Here is a 19,981-nt window from a genome sequence, read left to right on the forward strand (position 1 = left end):
GTATAGGCAAGATTCCACAATCTCATGCTTGCAGCAAAGGTGTGTTAACACTACAAGTGCACAGGGAATGGAGGCAAGGGACTGTGCCCAATGCAAGGGCCTTTTGCAAAATGTCTTAAACTTTGAAAGACAAGAGGACCCCTTTTCTTCCAAAAGGGGAAATCTTGTTATAGCCTCAAGCATGTAGAAAGAAAGGTAAGGCACCATTTCCCCCCAAAGACTGTGGGGAATATCTTGCAAAGTGAAGAACTGCCACAGGCAAACTGGGTCACCTTTTCCCCACTGATATTTAATCTACTTTTAAAAAGTGAGAGTAGGGGAGACGGCATCCTAGCATATATGAACAAACAGGGCTTCAACCAGGGAAGATGGAGAACGTCACTGAACACTGACTTTTTATGGTTTATCTTCTAGACCTTGTCCTCACACTGTCATTGGTGAACCTTTGGGGTACTTCTAGCATGCTCTCCATAATGTAGGGGAGCTGGCAACAGTAGTAGCTCTTCATGGTGTGTTTCCACAGTACTCATTTAATGAACTGAAGTGCCTCACACATTGGAAGTGTAAGCATGTACAGGCCAAATCTGTAACATGAAGCAGGCTTTTGTGAAAAATGAATTAGGAAACCATCATGAGCCTATTATCCTGCTGTATCAAACTCTCCCCTCCTATTCTCTCTGTTTTAACTTTCCCCCATCTTCCTATGTTCTTTTCTATGTCACATTAATATCACTTATAATAAGGCATTCTGCAGCACCATAACTTAGGAAAGAGGATTTCATGCTTCAATTCAATAATATGTGGGCATTTGAAAAATTATCCATCTCAGCTTCAAAACCAGGAGATTCCTCACCCCCCAGTTTTCAGAGGCAGAGAGCTTCTGCTGAAGGACTGAGAGTCAACCTGCAGCAAAGTTATGCTGGGCTTTGTTTGAAAAGACACAGGAACATTCAAAAACTGCTTTTAACCCTCCACTACCATTTATTTTGACAGTTTCAATCTGCTATTGGGGCCAAACAGATCCCTTTTAAGTCCTAGCTGGAAATAAATATATGATATTTCGATACACAGTCTCACACAAAAACTGCTGGGGTACAATTTTAAATTAAAGTTTGTTACTGTCGTTCTTGTTAAAAACAACAAAGCATGTACAGAAAGCAGCAAGTACCTACGTGTTTGGTATGGGCAAACCTGTGATGTGTTATTTGGGGTAAAGATACAGCCCACCAATTAGGCCATCCTCATGAAACTATCAAGAACAAGACAGAAACCCCAAAACTCCTAGGTAAAATATTGGTTTCAAAGCATGCTATTCAATGTAGTGCTAAGGAGATAATTTCATCAGTGCGCACTGACCCCCACACCACCCCTGCAAACTGTTACAGGGGTTCTCTGTGACCCTCCAGAGTATATTTGAGGGAAGTATGTGGGATGTAAATGGGGAGGAGGGTTGAAGCCCATCATTGTGCTAGCAGGAGTCCTTGTGCTGGCTTCTACTAGTGGAACAGGGTAGCTGAATGTGGCCCAAAGTAAACAACAGAATAACCTAACAGCCCCCTTAATATTATAGATGAGAAATACACGTTATGAATGTGCACAATGAGAGTGTCCTCCCTGTGTCAAGATAAAGCCAACCTGGAGCAGAACCAACACGCTAATGTAAAGCTAAGTGGTATAACCACAACGAATGGTTGTGCTTAAAATTCCTACAGCACGAAGATGCCACTTACCTTTCTGCCTCTTTCACTCTCTGGGAGGTAACAGTGTCGAGGGAAGCCCCGTGCAGTGAAGCTCTTCCCAGGATTGGGATGCTCTGGTCCCTAAAAAGAATGAGATGCACATGAAAATGAATGTGACTTTTCAAATATATTTGAAGGAAGTTCACAGGATGAGAAAGGCCCCACTAGTCTCTAAACATGAAGCTGGTTGGGAGATAAGACAGTAGGATCTATCTGAGGGCCAAGTGTTCTGCTAATGAAGCCAGAATCTCACCTGGACCCCTGGTGGAATGTTGTAGATAATCCGAATGGTTTTACAGTCGAGGTGCCCAGGCAATGAATGGGGAATAAGGTGATATTCCATCTTCCCAGGAGGTTGGGTGCCAGTCTTCACTCCATAGATGGTCTTGCAGGTTGGACACTGCAAACTCCCATCCTAAAAGCACAGTAGGCAAGCTGTAATGCTGGGCAATAATTTTAGAACAGCACAGAATAAAAAGACCCCAGGCTGACATTATAATCACACGGCCACAAAGAGCCAGCAGTGGTGGTGGAAGAATGGACGGCTATTATCTCCTCTTCCAGAAAAGTAGGAAGTACTTTGCAATCTCATCCATCCCCAAGTAGAGAAACACAAGCACACAAAGCAAGGTTAGGTTCCAAGTCCCAGTCTTACATCTAAACCCTGTGAATCTTGCCTTCACTATATACATTTGGCCCCTAGGCTCCCCACCCAATTTAGCCTGCCGCTATTCCAACTGGCAGTAGATCTCCAAAGTCTTGGTCAGAAAGGTTTTTCCCATCAACTGTTACCCAAGTGAACCTGCAAAGATCTGTGTGCAAAATACATGCCACCACTGAATGGAAGGCCTTCACATCACGTTTTTGTGCTTTTAGGTATCCGGCTGAGACATCTTAAGTCATCTTTTAAAAATGTACATGTGTGAAACATTTTTAAGCCCCAGTGGAAAAAAGCCAGATTGCAGCAGAAGCAGCCAAGAAATGTGGGAGCGAAGTAGTGTTATCTCCAGAAAGATGATGGGTTCAGGAATGTTTTGGGCTCAGCTCAAAAGGAAAGAGTTTTAAGTCTGCCCACAGAAGAATTTGTTTTCATGTTAGAGCTGTTACGTTACTAGGGCTATTGCAGCCTTTTTAAAATGCAGTATGGAATTCCAGAATTAAATCTCTCAAAACCATGGGCTTCAACTGGGACTAAGTGTACTTTGCATGCACTCTTTTTAAAGAAAAAAAAAGCAACATTCCTTGGAAAGTCAGTGTTTGCAATTAATAAGTGGGACACGCTTGCCCTTAATTTGCACAATATAAAGTGCTTTTTGCTAGCCAAGCAGGAAAGACGAAGAGTTTAGCAGATTACTGAGGTCCCATCACTGTTTGGCTTCTAAGCAATTTCCTAGCTATACCCTGTTCCTCTGTATGTTTTTTTCTCCATAGCCAAATGGCTCAGAAACATATTTTTTGTTTTAATAAAAGGTCACTTTTCAGGTTGCTTGTGTCATGCCATCACAGAAGTGCAGAACACGCAGTCTTGGTTCTGACTCATTAAAGAGGGAAGCAAAAGGTCTGTTATATGATAGGGGTGGGGAACCTCAGCCCGCAGGCCAAGCTTGGTTTGCCAGGGGTTCAAATATGCTCCAAGAGACAGTTTCCCCCAAACCATGCCCACCTGCCCCAAACCTGATGCCCTATGTGATGTCAGGTGTGGGGCAGGTAGGGATGCAACTGCTGATGCATAGTCGGGAGCCGTAAAGGGCTCTCTTGCTTATGCACTGGCAAGGGAAAGCATTAGCTGAAACATCACCTAAAGCCTCCTGGATTGGCTGCACATGGTGCTTTGAAGTCCTGACTTCTGAACTTCAAAGCTTTCCATCTACTGATATCATTGTGATATCAGATGATTGATAGGTGAGCAGCCCCATCCACCCATCTGGCCCGACTCATGTGGCCCCTGGAAGGTTGCCCAGAAGGGAATGCAGCCCTCAAGCTGAGAAATTTTCCCCACAGTATATAAATTAACTAACCAAATAATAAATATATAAGCCACATCACAGTGACTTTCCTATATCAGCAATATCGGTGCCTGTCAGTACTATCAAGTACCAAAAGAGCTGTTCAGTCCTGGGCAGAATTCATGGGTACCCACTCGAGAGACTGCAGGCCTCCCTCCGCCTTCCCCACCCCAGGAACACACCTTGTTCCCGTTGTTGTACATGGCCACGAGGCAGTGGAGGTGGTACATGTGGCCGCACTTGGAAAGCTTTCCCACCAAATCTGGCTTGATGGCTGGCTGAGGGCCCTTGTACCCTGAAGGGGCGGAGAGGCGCTCCATGCAGATGGTACAGTCCTGAAAAGGGGCGAGAAATGGCGTTGAACACAAGAGCAAAACATTTGCACACACAGAAACATTCGACTGAAGGAAGCCCAGCCTGCTAACGGCTGGCACGCTTGTCACGTTAATGTCATTCTCGGCAGCAATGAGATAATGGCATGAAGTTCACCTGCCACCTCCTGCCGCTGCCATTACGCTATGCCACAAATGGGGAATCTGTGACCTCCCAAAGTCATTGGGACTACAACTCCCATCATCCCTGACTTCTGGATGTTTTGGCACCTGAGGTGGACCCCAAAATGGAGCCTCTCTCCCTGCCAGGGAAAAACGGTTTTGAGCGAAGACCTACATCAGGAACATGAGGAGGAATAAGCATCTACATCAGGATCAGCACATGCATCACATGCAGATGCCCCCAGGGTCAATCTTTGGTATCTCCAGGCAGGGCTGGGATAGGATCCTGCATGAAACCTTGGAGGGCCACTGCCAGTCAATGAGTGCAGATAGGGTGGAGCTAGGAGGCCCGGCAGCAGCTTCCTGTAGCCCATGCCCATTCACTCACTATCTGACAGTCCATGTCCCCTTTCCCTAGCCAGGTCATTGGTGTGATAGAGATTATGATACTTTCAGGAGAAGCCTGCATCTCTGCTCTGCTCTCAGCAATGCTCAGCACATGCTCAGTGCTAGAGAAATGGTTCGTTGCAGTAAGGTTAAGGCAACCGACACTCTGCATGGGGCAGGGGGGGAGCCTGCACCAAGAAAACCTATGCCCGGGTCCAACACGTTAGCTGCTGTACTACACTACAGACATGCTGTACGTAAAAAAACCAGACTTGCCTCTTCTGGGGGATGGCGCACCTTCTGCAAGTATTTCTTCAGCACCTCCTCTGGGGTTTTACCTGGACAAGGAGGAGGAAACAAGAGAAGATCAGCAAGTTGAAGGCATTGTTCCTGAAGGCAAACAGCAAGGTGAAAGGCAGGGAAACAAAGGGGGAATGAGAAATTTGGAGGGCAAGGACTGCACAAGAGAAATCAAAGTTGCCATCCCTGGCTTTGTGCAACTTGGCTATATTGCCCCCTTCCTCCGTCACCTGGAGTTATTTACTCTGCATATACTCGTTCAATCCAGATGCCACTATACTGAGGTTTGTGTACCTCAATCATGGTTTATGCGTGATATCCAAACTGACCAACCAGAGTCTGCAATTAGCTGGCAAACCAGAATCAGAAGCCATGGGTTGAAGTGGAGAGTTTGGTATGATGTCCTGATCAATGTACTACAGTTATGACTCTTTGCCTCTGATCTGCCCCTAGCCCAGTTTGTGCTAATGATGGATCTTTCCACCATGCAAGATTAAAATAGGACCAGTAACATCAGTACATTTTTTTTTAATTAAGAAAAATGAGCAAGAATGGTAAGACTCCAATTTGAAACCTTAATTCACATTTCCACTCTTACCGCCCGCCTGCAAACTCACATGTGTGCAGGGGTCATGTGCCTGTTGTCTGTCCCTCCCAGGGTGCTTTAGTGTTCCTGAAAAAGACTCTGCCAGTTTGCGGCTGCAGTCCAGTGTTGGGCTAAGCAACTTTTCCTAACTTATCTCCAGGTCCACTGCAGACCTGGCTCTTGTTTGTGGCAGCAACCTTCAGCCTCCCTTGCTTCCACCCAAGCATCTCAAGAGGTAAGCAAGCCGAGATGTGATTGGACACTGAAAGGATCTTTGCAGATTGACAAAGGAGCAAGCATACTCAAGACCAGAGATAGGGAACCTTTTCTCTGCTGAGGGCTGCAATCCCTCTGGCAGAATAGTGACAGTCTGCAAGCACCCCACAAGGGCACCCCACGCTGCAACATTCTGTTGCATGCCCCATTTGTTCAATCCACTGTTGATAATTTTTCCCCAGAGTTCTTTGTTTCAGAGAGTTAAAAAAAAATCATTAAACATCTGCCATGTTTTCCCCCCTACTTTCTACTGAGTTCACAGCGAAGCTTTTTCTTTCTATTTTGTGCGTCTAAGAATGTAAACTCAACTCTTTCCAAGAACTTGATGTCTTCATACGACTTCATAAAATGTAAGGTGGGAAGGGGGTGGAGTGCACCAGGTTTGCATTCACAGGAATTTAATTGCAAAATACTAAACAGCTGCCTGTGGGCCAGATCAATTGCAGCTGGATCCTACTCAGAAATGAGCCCAACTGATCTTACTTGAGGGGAAGGGTGTATAGCACTGCAGCCTTAAGCTGGCCATCTGGGAAAAGACAGCAAGGGAGTGTCGTGCTGTTAGCAAGAGCCTTTCTGTTTCTAGAGAAAGAGACGCTGGAACTCAAAGAGTGTCCAAGAACACCACCCCCTTATCAGGAAACCCTTTAGGCTGATCCCTGATGTGTGGGATTCTGTAGGAACCTGATGAGGGAAATGCAGTCTACGTGCTCTGGGGCATCTTAATATATTCTTAATTAAAATGCTCCAGGGTTGATCCTTAGAACTGATAACCAATTTCAGTGCTCCGCCCTGGATCTCTGAACCTATCTGCAAGCCTTTCTGCCCTTGTCAGCATTGTATGAGGCGTGCTGGATGCGATGTCAAGGCCCCCTTTGTTGTCAGCTCTTTGCTCCTTCCTCCTTTACAGATGTGCAACAGGCACCAGTGAAACTGGTTAGGCTTATGGAGTCCCTTCCTGGATTACTACTACCTGTCAAGCAGATGTGAAGTACTCTGGAGAAAGACAGGGAGTGTAGTACAGTATGCTTGCTACAGCTGGGCCAGGAAATTATGAGGGGGTGGAGGATGCGTGCAAGTCAACAGCAGGGGACATGTGTTAGGTAATGCTGCAGTTGGGAGCCGTCCAGAATAATGTTTTGGAAGAACACTGGTTGGATAGTTGCCATTGTCTGGCCATCAACAGATGCAGCCACACACTGGTATGGGACAGAGAAGCGGGAGCAGTGCAGGGAAGCAGAATGATGGTTTAGAACCAATGTGGTGCCCTCCAGATGCTGCTGGGGCACATGCAATAGTGAAGGGTGGTGGTAGTTGCAGTATTACAACATCTGGAGCGCACTACGCTAATTATCCTTGCATTGGAACAAGGTTTGGGTGGCAGCTATAAAGGGCCAGGAAAGAAATCGGAGAAAGGGGAATGGTTCACAGACTGATGAGTGTTAAGACAGGAACATCCTGTCTGATCTGCAAAGATGAGTGCTATTGAGTGGGCAAGTCCTCAGCTAGCTCACCGTCCTGTTCTAAACCCTTCAGAAGGAGTCAGTCAGTGATAATGTAGCAGCACATGGGGGTGGGCATCAGTCATGAACACCTTGGGTCTGCGTCTAGGGGCTCTGTTAGGAGGAGAGTGAGCTGAACGAAGAACGTGGTGTGAGCTTTACATAGCAAAACTAAGGCTTTATTTTCCGTTGCAGATAGAGTCTCAAACCATGGCTTGACTTTTAACTGTAGTTACTGTAAACCATGGTTTGGCGTGATGTCTGGATGGAGTTACTTTCTGTAGTGCTCTGTGTGGTCTGAACTGTGTAGATTGACAAGTGAAAGGCAGATGGCTTCTGGGCACCGTTAAGGTCCTGCTGTGGCCCCCTGGTACTCTAGTTTTAGAATCCTATGAGGAGAAAAGGTAGAGGGGTTATCCATTCTTACCTTTCTTGGTCTGCTTTTTGGTGGTCTTGCGGCAAGTATTGGATATCCCAGGGATGGATTTGATTTCACTCTTGCTGACTGGAGGGGGATGCAAAACCAGCTTTGGGGGTCGAGTGAGGCAGACCGGCAGACCAGCAGCACTCATGAGGATCCCTGTGATGCCTGGGTGGGACAGAGGGGTATTTGAGAAGTTGATTCCTCTTTGCTCCCCCAAAACCAAAACATATCCCTGTCCGCTCCCCCAATGCTCCATATTTCTCCATCCATTTGCCTCCTTAGGCCAAAACCATTCATTAACAAAGGGAACACCCTCCGCGTTACGTTGCAAGGACATGGTGCTCTCCAAATTCATTTTCTCTGCAAGCCCTTATCTAGAGGAGACCACAAGTATTCTGCTTATGGTACCCTGTGAGTTGGATCTCACCTTCATCTATGAGGGTGGGGTGGCAAGATGGTGCCTTTCGGCCATTCCTAGCTCTTACAATATCATAATGTAACAGGCAAGTCAGAGGTAAAGGCTGATAATCCTTGGAGACCTAAGCAATTGTTATTTTTTATCTGCAAATTAAAATTCAAAGCTTAAAAGCTTGTGTGGTAATTATTCTGCAATTACTAACAACAGTGACAACAAGGTAGCTTGAACTATCCTGCAGTCCATCATGGAAATTAAAGCTGCACTTCTTTAAAGCTGCACTTCCTGCCCATGGCAGTGTTTATTCCATTGTGGACCCCCAATATTGTTTAGACCCCCAACTCAGCTAGCATGGCCAATGGTCAGCGATGATTAAAGTTGCATTTCAAAAACATCTGGAGGGCCACAGGTTTTCTACCTCACCAAAGAATGTCACCATTACCTCCCTTTTAATATTTCTTTGGGCGTGACTCCTGTCTTTAACCCATATGTCAACTCTGCATATCCTCTGCATTCACTGAATAAACATACTGCACAGACTAACGCCAAACCCTCATCAAACTTATTACAGCTCCTCAGATATCCCTTATTTAGGCCAAGCAATAGCCATGAGTCACTGATGACTGCTCTGTTCCTACAGTGACCCTAACCCTCTTACCTGCCAGTGCTGGATTGACTGGGCTTGAGCCATTGAGGTTTTTCACAGGAACTGTAGGGACCCTGCAAAGAAAGGAGGCACAGCTTACAAGTGGCTGTGGACACATTCGGCATCATTGCGAAAAGCAGAATACTCAAGAACCAATTCTCAGAGAGGCAGATGCACTAGTCTCTTGAGGAAAAACAACAGCAGAATCTTGTGCCACCTTAAAAGACTAACAAGTTTATCATGGCATAAACTTTCACAGACTACAGAAATTCATGCATCTGATGAAGCGGACTGTAGTCCATGAAAGCTTAGGCTATAACAAGTTTATTAGTCTTTAAAGTGCCACGAGATGTTTTACTTTTCTTAAGAACCAAGCAAACATGGAAGGAGATGAGGCACAGAATTCAAAGGACGCTTTAGAATCCCTTTGAGGAACGAAACTGGAGTCTCTGCGAGGCTGGGGGGGGGGAATGGCACTCTACGCTACACTGGGTGGCAGGTTCCCTGCCGTTTCTCTGATCCCCAGACTGGTTTCTGTTAAGACCCTGAAAGTGACAAAAAGCAGCGTGTTCCCACTAAACTAGCCTGGCAGGTTGCATCCCTGCCTTTGGCTGCTAGTAGCCTGAGGCACAAACACAATCCCTGGCTGAGTAAAGAAAGGCGGCCTGGGAGAGGCAAGCGCACCCATAGGTATCTGAAATAAGGGTGTGTGCCAGAGACAGGAGGACTGGTTTGACGAAAGGGCAAGTCTGTGGTTGTGACAGCCTTTGTATCAGCATGACTCCTGAAAGGCGTGTGTATGCAGGGGGTTGGGGAAAAGGGTCAGGTGTGCACTAGCCGTGGTCTTCTAACCATGATGATTTTCTACCTTCCAGCATAGCAGAGAGGGTCAACTGCAGTGGTACCTCAGGTTACATACGCTTCAGGTTACATACGCTTCAGGTTACATACACTTCAGGTTCCAGACTCCGCTAACCCTGAAATATTACCTCGGGTTAAGAACTTTGCTTCAGGATGAGAACAAAGTTCTTCATTGTGCTGTGTCTGAATAGAAGAAAAACCACCGAGGACATAGTGTAAGTGAAAGAGTTGTGGAGTAAAAAAAAAGTGCAGTCCCACAACTTTTTTAGAACAAGTCCACATGACTGCTTCATGCATTCCTGGTTAGCCACTGTGGGGCAGGTTGTGTCCTACAAAAGCAGCAACTCCACCCCACCCCCCTATGTTCCAAATATTTGGATACCCTTCGACCTAAGTCATGAAGCCAGCAGGTGGACAGTACAGTAGAACCTCGGTTTTTGAATGTCTTGGCTGCCAAACATTTCGGAAGCCGAACTGGAAGTGAATGCTTCCATTTTTTAAATGCGCCTTGGAAGTTGAATGGCTTCCGAGACGTGTTTCTCTATTTTCTCAATTGAATTCTCTGACCACCCATTGAGCCTCGGTTGTCGAACGTTTCGGAAGTCAAATGGTCTTCCGGAATGGATTATATTCGACAACCGAGGTTCCATTGTACAATCTATACTGGGTCCTGTCAGCCATGCAAGGCCAAGAGAAGCCTGCCTCGCCTGACGAATCCTGCCTATGTCTGTATGATGCAGAGAGCTGTCTGGCCAAATTCTAAGAGTGGCTTCACATATCAGAAATAGCCATTTGATGGCTGTTCTAAACTGTATGCCCTTTAGAAATGAACAATCCTCAAATTGCTACACACACACACACACACACACACGGAAGTCGAGGCATCTGGGACAGGGACGGATGAAGTATGCATGAGAAGGCAACAAGGCCTGAATGACAAACAGAGCGAAGGACCTTTCCAGCTGGACAATAGTTGCCGTAGAGACAGACCAAGACCTAACTGGAGACAGAGAATCCTCTAATCTAAAGACAGAGGCATTTGCCCACCCCTCTTCCATTCCCTAGCACTCCTCTCACTGCGCCTTTCTCCAGCTCTTTAGAAACCTTGGTCGTGTCTCCAAGTTATTCACAGGGCCTTTTGTTCCAGCAAACATCGCCTTGGCCCCTTCCTCCCTTGCTCTCTTCCTTGGGAAAGTCTTTTGGAAGGGTCACGGGCGATTGGGGGGGGGAGCCACAGGGCGACAGAAGGCCGATGGCAGTCAGACAAAAGGGGAGAAACACGCTAATTAGATGCCCAAGAAAGAGTGTTTTGGTCAGGGGAGGGTGGGGTGTCTTCCAGATCAGGCAGTGGCGTGAAAAGCTTTCAATAGGGCTTTTGAGAGGAAGGGTACCTAGATGTGGAGGGGGGAGAAAAAGAATGTTTCACTTCCTCATTAGTATTCAAAAGGGGTTTGCAGGCCTCCCCCCCCCATTTTCATGGTTAAAGGGGTCTGTGGTATTTGCTAAAAGTTGGGGAACGCGGGAGCTGAGAGAGGCCGAGGTGGGGAGTGCCAGCTGTAGGCAGTCTTATCTTCATTAGGGATTTTTCTATCATGCTGGCATATATTAAGCAACACCACAGCTTGGCCCCATCATGTTCTTGTAGATTCTCAAGTCAGGCCCTCTGACTTGCAACTGGCTCATGCTGCTGGAATCTCTAGAGATGCCTCAACTGCAACATTTTTGTTGTGTTTATTTAACATATTGTTCCGTTTCCCATGTTTTGTAACCTACTCTAGCACTGCCCATGACAATGAAGAGTAACAAAATATGAAATTAACGAACAAGTCAACACTTAAGAAGTCAGATTCTTTTCAACTGAAAAAAACCTCAAAATGTTTGTAACCTCTGAGCTTAGACTTCATGTCAACCTTTTCTCTCCTGTCCAGGTCTATATTCCCTTGGGGATAATTTGTTTAGGGCCACATGCAGACTGTGGGCAGGGCCAAAGTCAGCACTGGGATGGGAGGTCCAGATCCAAAAATGGGGTGGGGCTGCCCCTTCTCTCTCTCCCTTCCCAGATTACTCTTCCCAAAGGCCACACCTGGTTGTTTGCAAGGGACTTGTAGGAACATAGGAGCTGCCTTATACAGAGTCAGACCATTGGCCCATCTAGCTCAGAACTGTCTCCACTGACTGGCTCTCTCAGATTTCAGGCAGAACTCTCTCTTAGCCCCTCCCTGGAGATGCTGGGATTGAACCGAAGACCTTCTACATTAGCAAAGCCACTGAGCTACAGAAGAGAGCTGAGGGCTACATACGGCCTGGAGCTTCAGATGGCCCAGCCTTGCTTTAGGAAGCCTTTTTTGCTTACTGAAAAATCCTTTCACAACACTGAAACTTGGCTTGCTATGAAAAACAGTAATCATTTTCAATGTGAGGCAAGATCTGGTTTGACTCATCATTTGTCTCGACTAACTAAGATGGGTGTTGGGCGTCTGTCTCTGCAGACCACATCAAGCAGAGACAACAGATTTGGAGGGAGGGGGCTCAAAAGAGCTTCTCCCACGTAATGACCCAAGGGTGCACCATGGTAAAACAGCAGGGACCCTCTAAGAAGAGCCCTGCTGAGCATCCAACTGAGTATCATGTTCTCAGTGGCCAACCACAGGATATCAACAAGTAGGCCCTGAGTGCAATAGCTGTCTCCCCATTTCCGAATCCTAGCAGCAGAGGTATAGTGCCTTCCTTCAGCAGAGGCAGAATTATTAATATTAAATTTCTATACCGTCCTTCATCTGAAGATCACAGGGGAGTTTGCAATATAGCCTTATCTACTTGTAGAGTGTGGACGCCATATGCAAAAAAAGGGGGAGGAGGCACTAATCTGTACAGTCCATAGGCGCTCGATTCACTCACAACTCAGGTTTCCTACCCCACTGGTTCCCAAACTGTTCTCCTCATGGACCACTTGAAAACTGCTGAGGCTCTTGGCGAAACACATAATGATTTTTCAATTGTAATATGCTGCACTAGATACTGCATGATTTTTAACTGTATTCCCATCGCTTCTTTTGGTTCTTTTCTATTGCACTTTGTTGTATTCCATTGAATTCAAATTGTAACACAATAAAATAATGTAAAATTTAAAATTATGCTCTGTCAGCGCAAACATTTCAGTTTGCCGGAATGCTTCCCCCCCCCGGCGAAGTGTTCTGAGGGTTCTCTCGACAGCCCCCTGCCCTGCCAATCTGGGGTGGGAAAAGAGAGGAAGGGAAACCCCTGTTGCGCTAGTGAGTTGAATCTGGTCTGATGCAAGAAATAAAAGAAGCAAATAACAACACCATTAAAAATCAATAGGACTCACAATAAATAAAAATAAGTATGACCATTCGATGTGATTGATGTGCCGTCTGCTATCCTCAACCACAAATCCACAGACACCTGAACGAGGCTCGTGAACCACTGGTGCGCCGTGGACCACCATTTGGGAACACTCACAGTCACACACGCCACTGTCCAAGACAACTGCAATGTACTTACCCCGAGGCAATCAGCACACGGGACTGCGCAATAGCTAGGCGCTGCAGGTTGGTACGGTTCAGTGTATTAAGGCTGGCGCGGGTCACCTTGCCGTTGGCACTGGTAGGGCTGGCGGGGGAGCTGGCTGTGGTGAGGGCCGGAGTGCTGGCTGCCTGCCTCCGGCTCACCTGAGAGGCCAGGGTCTTCAAGGAACTGCGCATGGTAGCTGCTCCGTCTTGGGGCTTGTGGATAGATGCCGGCATGGGGAGCTTGGCGCTGCCAGAAAGGGAGACAGCTTTACGGGGAGGCGGTGGTGGTTGTGCGGGCGGCTGCTGCTGCTGCAAGAGCTGCTGCTGGCTGACCGAAACGCCAGTCCCTCCGTTGCTCCCGGCTGCCACCGCCGCCTTGATGCTCATGACGAGGAGGCACTGGGGGCAAGTGCAGGCCGGCGCAGGAGGCGTGCTGGCCACCCCAGGGCTCGCCGGCCACGACTGGGATTTGGGCAAGGTGCCGGTGACCAACGGGTAGACCATGTCGAGGCGGCGGCGGACGCGGCGCTTGCGCTGCGTCTGGCGGTTGATCTGCCCCATCGTGCTGAAGTCAATGATGTAGCAGAAGCCGATGGCAGTGAGGTCAATCCAGGGGTGCTGCTTCTCGTAGGCATGCTGGATGGTGATGCCCACCTCCATGTCGTAGGGAGTCCAGGTGCCATTGTCATTCTCCCACTCCCACACCACGCCCTTTCCCGGAGCTGAGGAGGGGTCGTAATAGCTACGCCGCACGGGGCGAATGGTGCCTGTGGGAAAGAGCAATGGGAAGAGGGTAAACAGAAAGGCCCCAAGTGTTTATTATAGCTCAAGGTCACACAAGCCTACTTGAGAATGATGCTCAGAAAATAGTTTTGGTTTTTTTGAGAAGCACTAGTAGACAAGAGAGCTGGTGTAGCACAGTGGCGAACCTATAAGTCTCTGGCCGAAATTTCGCAACCATCACCAACTCACTGAGTGGCCCTGGGTCACGTAGATACTATTGGCCTACCTCACAGGGTTGTTGCAAGGACTGCTAAGCTGCTGTACATTAAGTACTTTGGACACCTATATATATTAAACAGAAACCCAATGGGCAATGGAGCGTCTTCGCGTGTGGCAGTCTGTGAAAGCTGTGTCTGATATATTCCAAATCTTCCCCCGTTATGGAAGCAGGGGATGGATCTATACAGTTCCATGACATAATAGGAGGGTAGTAATTGGACGTTGATTGGCAGTCAGTGATATGTGAGGGAAGCTGGGTAAGTTTGGAGGGCAAGTATCAGCAAAATGGATTTCTCTGGAAATTATGCACAGCTTGCTCACTGACTCCATTTCCTTTCAGCAAACTCGGTCTAAATAGGCCAAGTCGAAGTGGATTATAGGGCATCTCTCATCTTCTGTGCTTGGCTTTTGCCACAGAACTGCACTGCAGTTGAATCTCAGAGACTATGAGGCCACTATCGAAAGTTTGACATTCTCTCATTCATATTCTAAGGATATGCACTGAATCGTATTGTACGATCTATCCATTGGGTCACTGCTACTTTGCCGAAATCCCAGTCATGCCAAGCAATCCCTGGGGTGGTCTTCACGCTGCCAGAAGATGCTTTGATCTAGCAGAGGGAGGGAGACCATTTTCACCAATTGCCCTCCCCTTAACACGCACGCACGCACACAAACACACACACACACAGACACCGCCCAGATCTCTCACATTGTCCCAAAGGTTCCTCCATTACCTCCTGGAGCAGATTTGGGAGTGGGGATGTATGGAGGGACGCACGACAAAAATCACCTCTCACTCATTCTTCTGAAGGAAGCCCATGCTGGAAGAGCGAGCTACCATTTGCATAAGGACCATAACTGAATACAACCCAATAGACTGGCACAGATCAGTCATAGTATTCATTATTAATACACTGTCAATTACTGTGCATTATGAACTTGAAGGCACTGCTTTCCATACAGTTCCACAACACAGTGATTACTCCTGATTTAAGTACTAGTGGTTTTGCAAAAATAATGTGACCTCTTTTTAATGTCCTCCCCCACTCTTTGTTTTGATTCATATTCATATTTGATCCACATTCATATTCTTACAGTGAAAATGGTGAAAGACGTGAGTGGTGCTTGGAGCAGTTTCAAAAGGAAAGGGGGGCCACACAGGATTCCCACTGATATGTGGGCTGCTTCACATGTTACTAATTAATAAACAAGACGTGTATTTTGTGTGTTTTTATGGGATCCTGTTGATATATGTGCCGGCTAGATGTGTTTACTTAACCATGTGTACACTGCAAAAGAAGCCACTCAGAACTGCAACTGCCTCCCTTCTCCCTGCATCATGTTTTCATAGTGATATAAATGCTGGGATATGCTTAGCAGCTAGTAACTTCTGAAGTGGCCTTGAGGGCGAGTCTTCAGCTCCTTGTCCCCACACCCACTCCACCCATATAATTCACTGTATTTATTATGTCCAGGCTCTGGGTGTCATTGCTTGCACAGCCAAAATACTGCCACCCATACAGAAGAGGTCTGTAGGCGAGCAACATTTCTGAAGAAAAAACTTGAGCTCCGCTGCCACAAAAAAGCTGATTACAAAAAAGCATGCTCACTGGCCATCAAATGCTGCTTGACTGGGCATGGCAGGGGGAGAGAAGGGAAGAGGTGGGAGGTGGAATGCCTTGAATTCTGAATGGCAGCACTCCACGCTGCAACATTTTGTTGCAGATTCCACTTGTTATTTATTAGTTCCCTGTCCCTTGCACACATGTGACCTACCAATCCTTAATCTTCCATGCTCTTTCCACTTCTCCTCTTAATCACCACATTCTTTTTTTAAAAAACCCAAACCCTCCAACTTCTTTGACTCTTTGGAAGCAGAATAAATTATGCAAAAGCAAAGAAATATATGCTTATTCCCAAGAGTATTTCGAGTACACAATCTGCATTACGGCCCTGCTTTTGTGCTCCCATCTCTTCACATGTGTAAGCTACCACAGCTCAGAATTTTAGGTGCTGCTGAAATAACAATCCAGCACTGCTGGGAAAAATAAGACATAATAAACATTGGTGGGGGAAGGAAATTGATCTCTGCGGTTTCACTGCTGACCCGGTTTCTAAATGCATCTTTCTCCTCCTGGGTAAAATCACCTGAGGTCTCAAGTACACAACCATTATTTCACAATAATTGAAATGCCATTAGTGTTAACTAATTATAACACCATCATTAACTCCTGCCCATTGATGTAACCAAGGATCCCATCAGTTTTCATCTACAAAAGACACACAAGCTTATAGGACTGGTGATAAGGGATTCTTACCCAGTGACAGAATATTTATCCAACCACCAGAGGTTAATAACCACCACACCCTTATTCCACAGCTGGCATTAATCCGCTGACCTCCAAAGCTGTATCACAATACAGTGGAACTTTGGGTTGCGGACGTAATCTGTGACGGAGGCATGTCTGCAACCCACAGCGTTTGTAACCTGCAGCGCCGCGTCTGTGCACGCGCGTGATGCAATTTGGCACTTCTGTGCATGCGCAAGCGGCAAAACCCGGAAGTAACCCTTTCCGGTACTTCCGCGTTTCCCACGGTGTGCAACCTGAAAACGCGTAACCCGAAGTGTTTGTAACCCGAGGTACCACTGTATGTGGAAGCAGGAAACAATTCAGCACTTAAACAGGCAGCTACAAATGTGAATCGCTGTTGCCAGTGCTTTTTTTTCTGGGGTGACGCAGGGGTATGGATACCCCTAAACATTTTGTGAATCTAAGTTTGGCCTCACTGAGAGGCAGTATTTCAATCTGAGTAGGAAAATGAGAGTATCCATAAAAAAAAAATTATGAAAAAAAAAAGCACTGGCTGTTGCTATTCCTTGTGGCATTTTGCTAAATATATGGGCCTAGCTCTATACTATTTCAGTTTCCTTTATATAAAAATATCTAGCTTGCCATATCTTTCTGTTCTGAACTATGCTGAGGGGGAGAGCTGCAATAATGGCTGGAACTGCTAGCAATGAAACTGCAGGTTATCGTTGCAGATAATGTATGAATCCCAACAGGAAGGTTACAATTTGATGGCATGCTCCAACAAACACACACCCTATTTCAGGCCAAAGAGGTAGCTGGAGATTTCTGACATACTGCCCTATTTCACCCACAGAACTTGCTAACAAGATTTCAGAACTATTTCATCTTTGGCAGTAGAGTTAATGGGCTTAAAGATAATCTGATTAGCTACATTCTGAAGCATTAAATCCATGGTTCTCATGTGTGAGGGGTGGGCCTCCCCCTAAGGAGCAGAAGGCAAATATGAGGGGAAATATAAGCCCCCCGTCTTCCCTGACATCACCAACAGACCAGTTTTTCCTGTGCAACTCTGAACAAAGTACATGAGGAAAACGCAGGGTCACCAACCCCCATCTTTACCTCATAGTTCTAATGCAAGTGTTGGGGGCATTTGCAGGGGAGAACAGGAAGGAAGAGGGAGGTATTGTTCAATCCCTCTCCTGCTTGTGAATTCTCTGCTGCATAACCAGGTTTCGGCAGCCTTACTGTCCTCCTGGTGTTTTGGACTACAACTCCTATCAGCGCCAACCAGTATGGCCACACTGGCTGGGGATCGTGGGGTATTAAGCCAAGATATGGAGGGAATGGCAGTGGGGCAGGGGTGGAACAAAAGGCTGGAAGGCAAATGATTCAACTGAAATTAAGCAAGTCTGAGTCTGGTCAGTGCCTGCGTGGGAGACCACCAATGGCAGTGTACACACCATACATTTAAAGCACATGACTTTTCCCTTGCCCAAATATTTCTGGGAATTGTAGTTTGTTAAGGCTGCTGGGAATTGTAGCTCTGTAAAGGGTAATGTTCCCAGGAGTCTTGAGTGGTGAGAGGCATGTGCCCCTCACAAATGTATGGTGTGAAGAGCTTATGTACACTGCCCTCAATTTCCTTGCAGAGGAAACACAAGTTAGATAGATAATCAATCAATCAATCAATCAATCCCACCCATCCTAGGCTGGCCTCCAAGCCCATGTGTAGTCTTCGAAAGCAAGCAGTTGTGTGGTCAATAGCTGCTATGTCATCAAATGCTGTGACAGAATGGCAATCATCAGGGGTGACTCTGGCGAGCGGACTCATTTGCAAGGTAAGGGACATTATCATGAGAGGGTCTTGTGCAGCTGATTGTCAAACGTAAGAGCACAGAGAAGGTATCGCAATTCCTTCAGAGGCTGTTTTCACTACTCCTTTAAAAAGGCAGTGGGAAAGGCATGCATTGCTAAACTATTTGACAGAACAGGTGAAAGATCATTGCAAGCCACCCATCAACCACAATAATTGTGACTGTTCCAACTGTTGCCGCAAATCTTCTTTCACTCAGTTTACCAGGTTCAAAAATGATGAGCCCTGTTGAATTAAGACAGGGCAAGCAAGTAGAACAACAGGAGAGAATGCATATGGCTCCACATTCACTGACCACTGTAATGGAGGTAGTGACGTGGGGCGGAAGTTTTCCACTCCTTTATTTTTCTGAGGGAAACTTTTCTGTTCTTATTAGTAACAGTGAATGGATGCCAAATGCAAATTCAGTATTAGGCAAGCATGGCAGTTTCAAAGTGTTTAGTTTTGTTAATTTGAATGTGAGTAAATTAAATATGCTAAATTAGATCACTGTGCAGGCCCTACAGTGTAAACTGAGATTTTTCTTATGCAAATTACTCTATACAAGTTAGCCAGATTTGCATAGGAAAATTTACTAATTCAAAAGTTTTGGTAAAACTCACTAGCAGAGAAATGAGGACTTTCCACTTATAATCAACATCATTGATAGAAATGAGAGAACAAAGGGTGTAAGAACAGAATCAGTTGTTGACTATTCTATGAAGGAAATGTTAGAGGTGTTAAGGGATTCTCACATATTAATGCTTTTATTATATGTTGAAGAACTTCGGTGAGGCAGCAGTTACGAGTCTTAATCTCAACCTGACTGGCTTAAGGTATGATCGCTCTGAGTTGTCTTCGAATTGTATCTCACTGGTCAGCTACTGCCCACCTTAAACCAGGACTGCAGGTGGCGGAGAGAGAGAGAACAAGTGTTTTGAGCCCTCTGTAGCAGACAAAAGAGAGTTCCTCACTGCAAAGTCTAAGCTGTCAATACATGGTTCTTCTGGATGCCCTCCATGCCAGAAAAAGGTGCAGTTATTATCTCGGAGGCTGCTATTTGAAGCAACTCTGGTTTTTTTTGTAGAGAGGCAATGTCAGCATTGAGCATTTTCAGCTCACGGTCAATGATGGCCATCTTCTGCGAGCCGTTGACCTGCAACAGGTCTGTGGATAAGCCAGGACACATGGTCCTGACATTCCACCTTGCTAGGCAGAAGAGGGTTTATTTCTTTTCTTTTTCTTTTTGCCTGGTGCAGAAGTTCAATCAGCTTGTCGAGTGATACTCTGAGATCCAAGCACCCACTGAAGCAGGCAGACATTGGCAGTTTGTCTTCAAAGACTCCCTGGAAAAGACCCTGGTGTTGGGAAAGATGGAGGGCACAAGGAGAAGGGGATGACAGAGGGCGAGATGGTTGGACAGTGTTCTCAAAGCTATCAACATGAGTTTGACCAAACTGCGGGAGGCAGTGGAAGACAGGAGTGCCTGGTGTGCTCTGGTCCATGGGGTCACGAAGAGTCGGACACGACTGAACGACTAAACAACAACAGGTGAGAAGAACTTCCCACTCCTCCCCTTTAATTTCTCACAGTCCACCACCCCAGGAACTTTTCTCCCAACCAGATCATTACTGGAAGTGGACTGGGCC

General features: G+C 46.4%; 1 protein-coding gene across 1 annotated transcript in view; it reads right to left on the bottom strand.

The window, feature by feature from the left end:
• Positions 1-19,981, bottom strand: part of DTX4 (deltex E3 ubiquitin ligase 4) — a 38,044-nt gene that overhangs the window by 3,767 nt on the left and 14,296 nt on the right. The window contains exons 2-8 of the mRNA XM_053397886.1: positions 13,156-13,930; positions 8,785-8,846; positions 7,715-7,876; positions 4,903-4,964; positions 3,928-4,080; positions 1,993-2,154; positions 1,731-1,820 (exon numbers count right to left, since the gene is read on the bottom strand). Of these exons, the coding sequence (XP_053253861.1) occupies positions 1,731-1,820; positions 1,993-2,154; positions 3,928-4,080; positions 4,903-4,964; positions 7,715-7,876; positions 8,785-8,846; positions 13,156-13,930 (1,466 nt within the window). The remainder of the gene's footprint in view (positions 1-1,730; positions 1,821-1,992; positions 2,155-3,927; positions 4,081-4,902; positions 4,965-7,714; positions 7,877-8,784; positions 8,847-13,155; positions 13,931-19,981) is intronic.

The sequence above is a fragment of the Podarcis raffonei genome, chromosome 1 (genome assembly GCF_027172205.1).
Source record: "Podarcis raffonei isolate rPodRaf1 chromosome 1, rPodRaf1.pri, whole genome shotgun sequence".
NCBI classification, from domain to species: domain Eukaryota; kingdom Metazoa; phylum Chordata; class Lepidosauria; order Squamata; family Lacertidae; genus Podarcis; species Podarcis raffonei.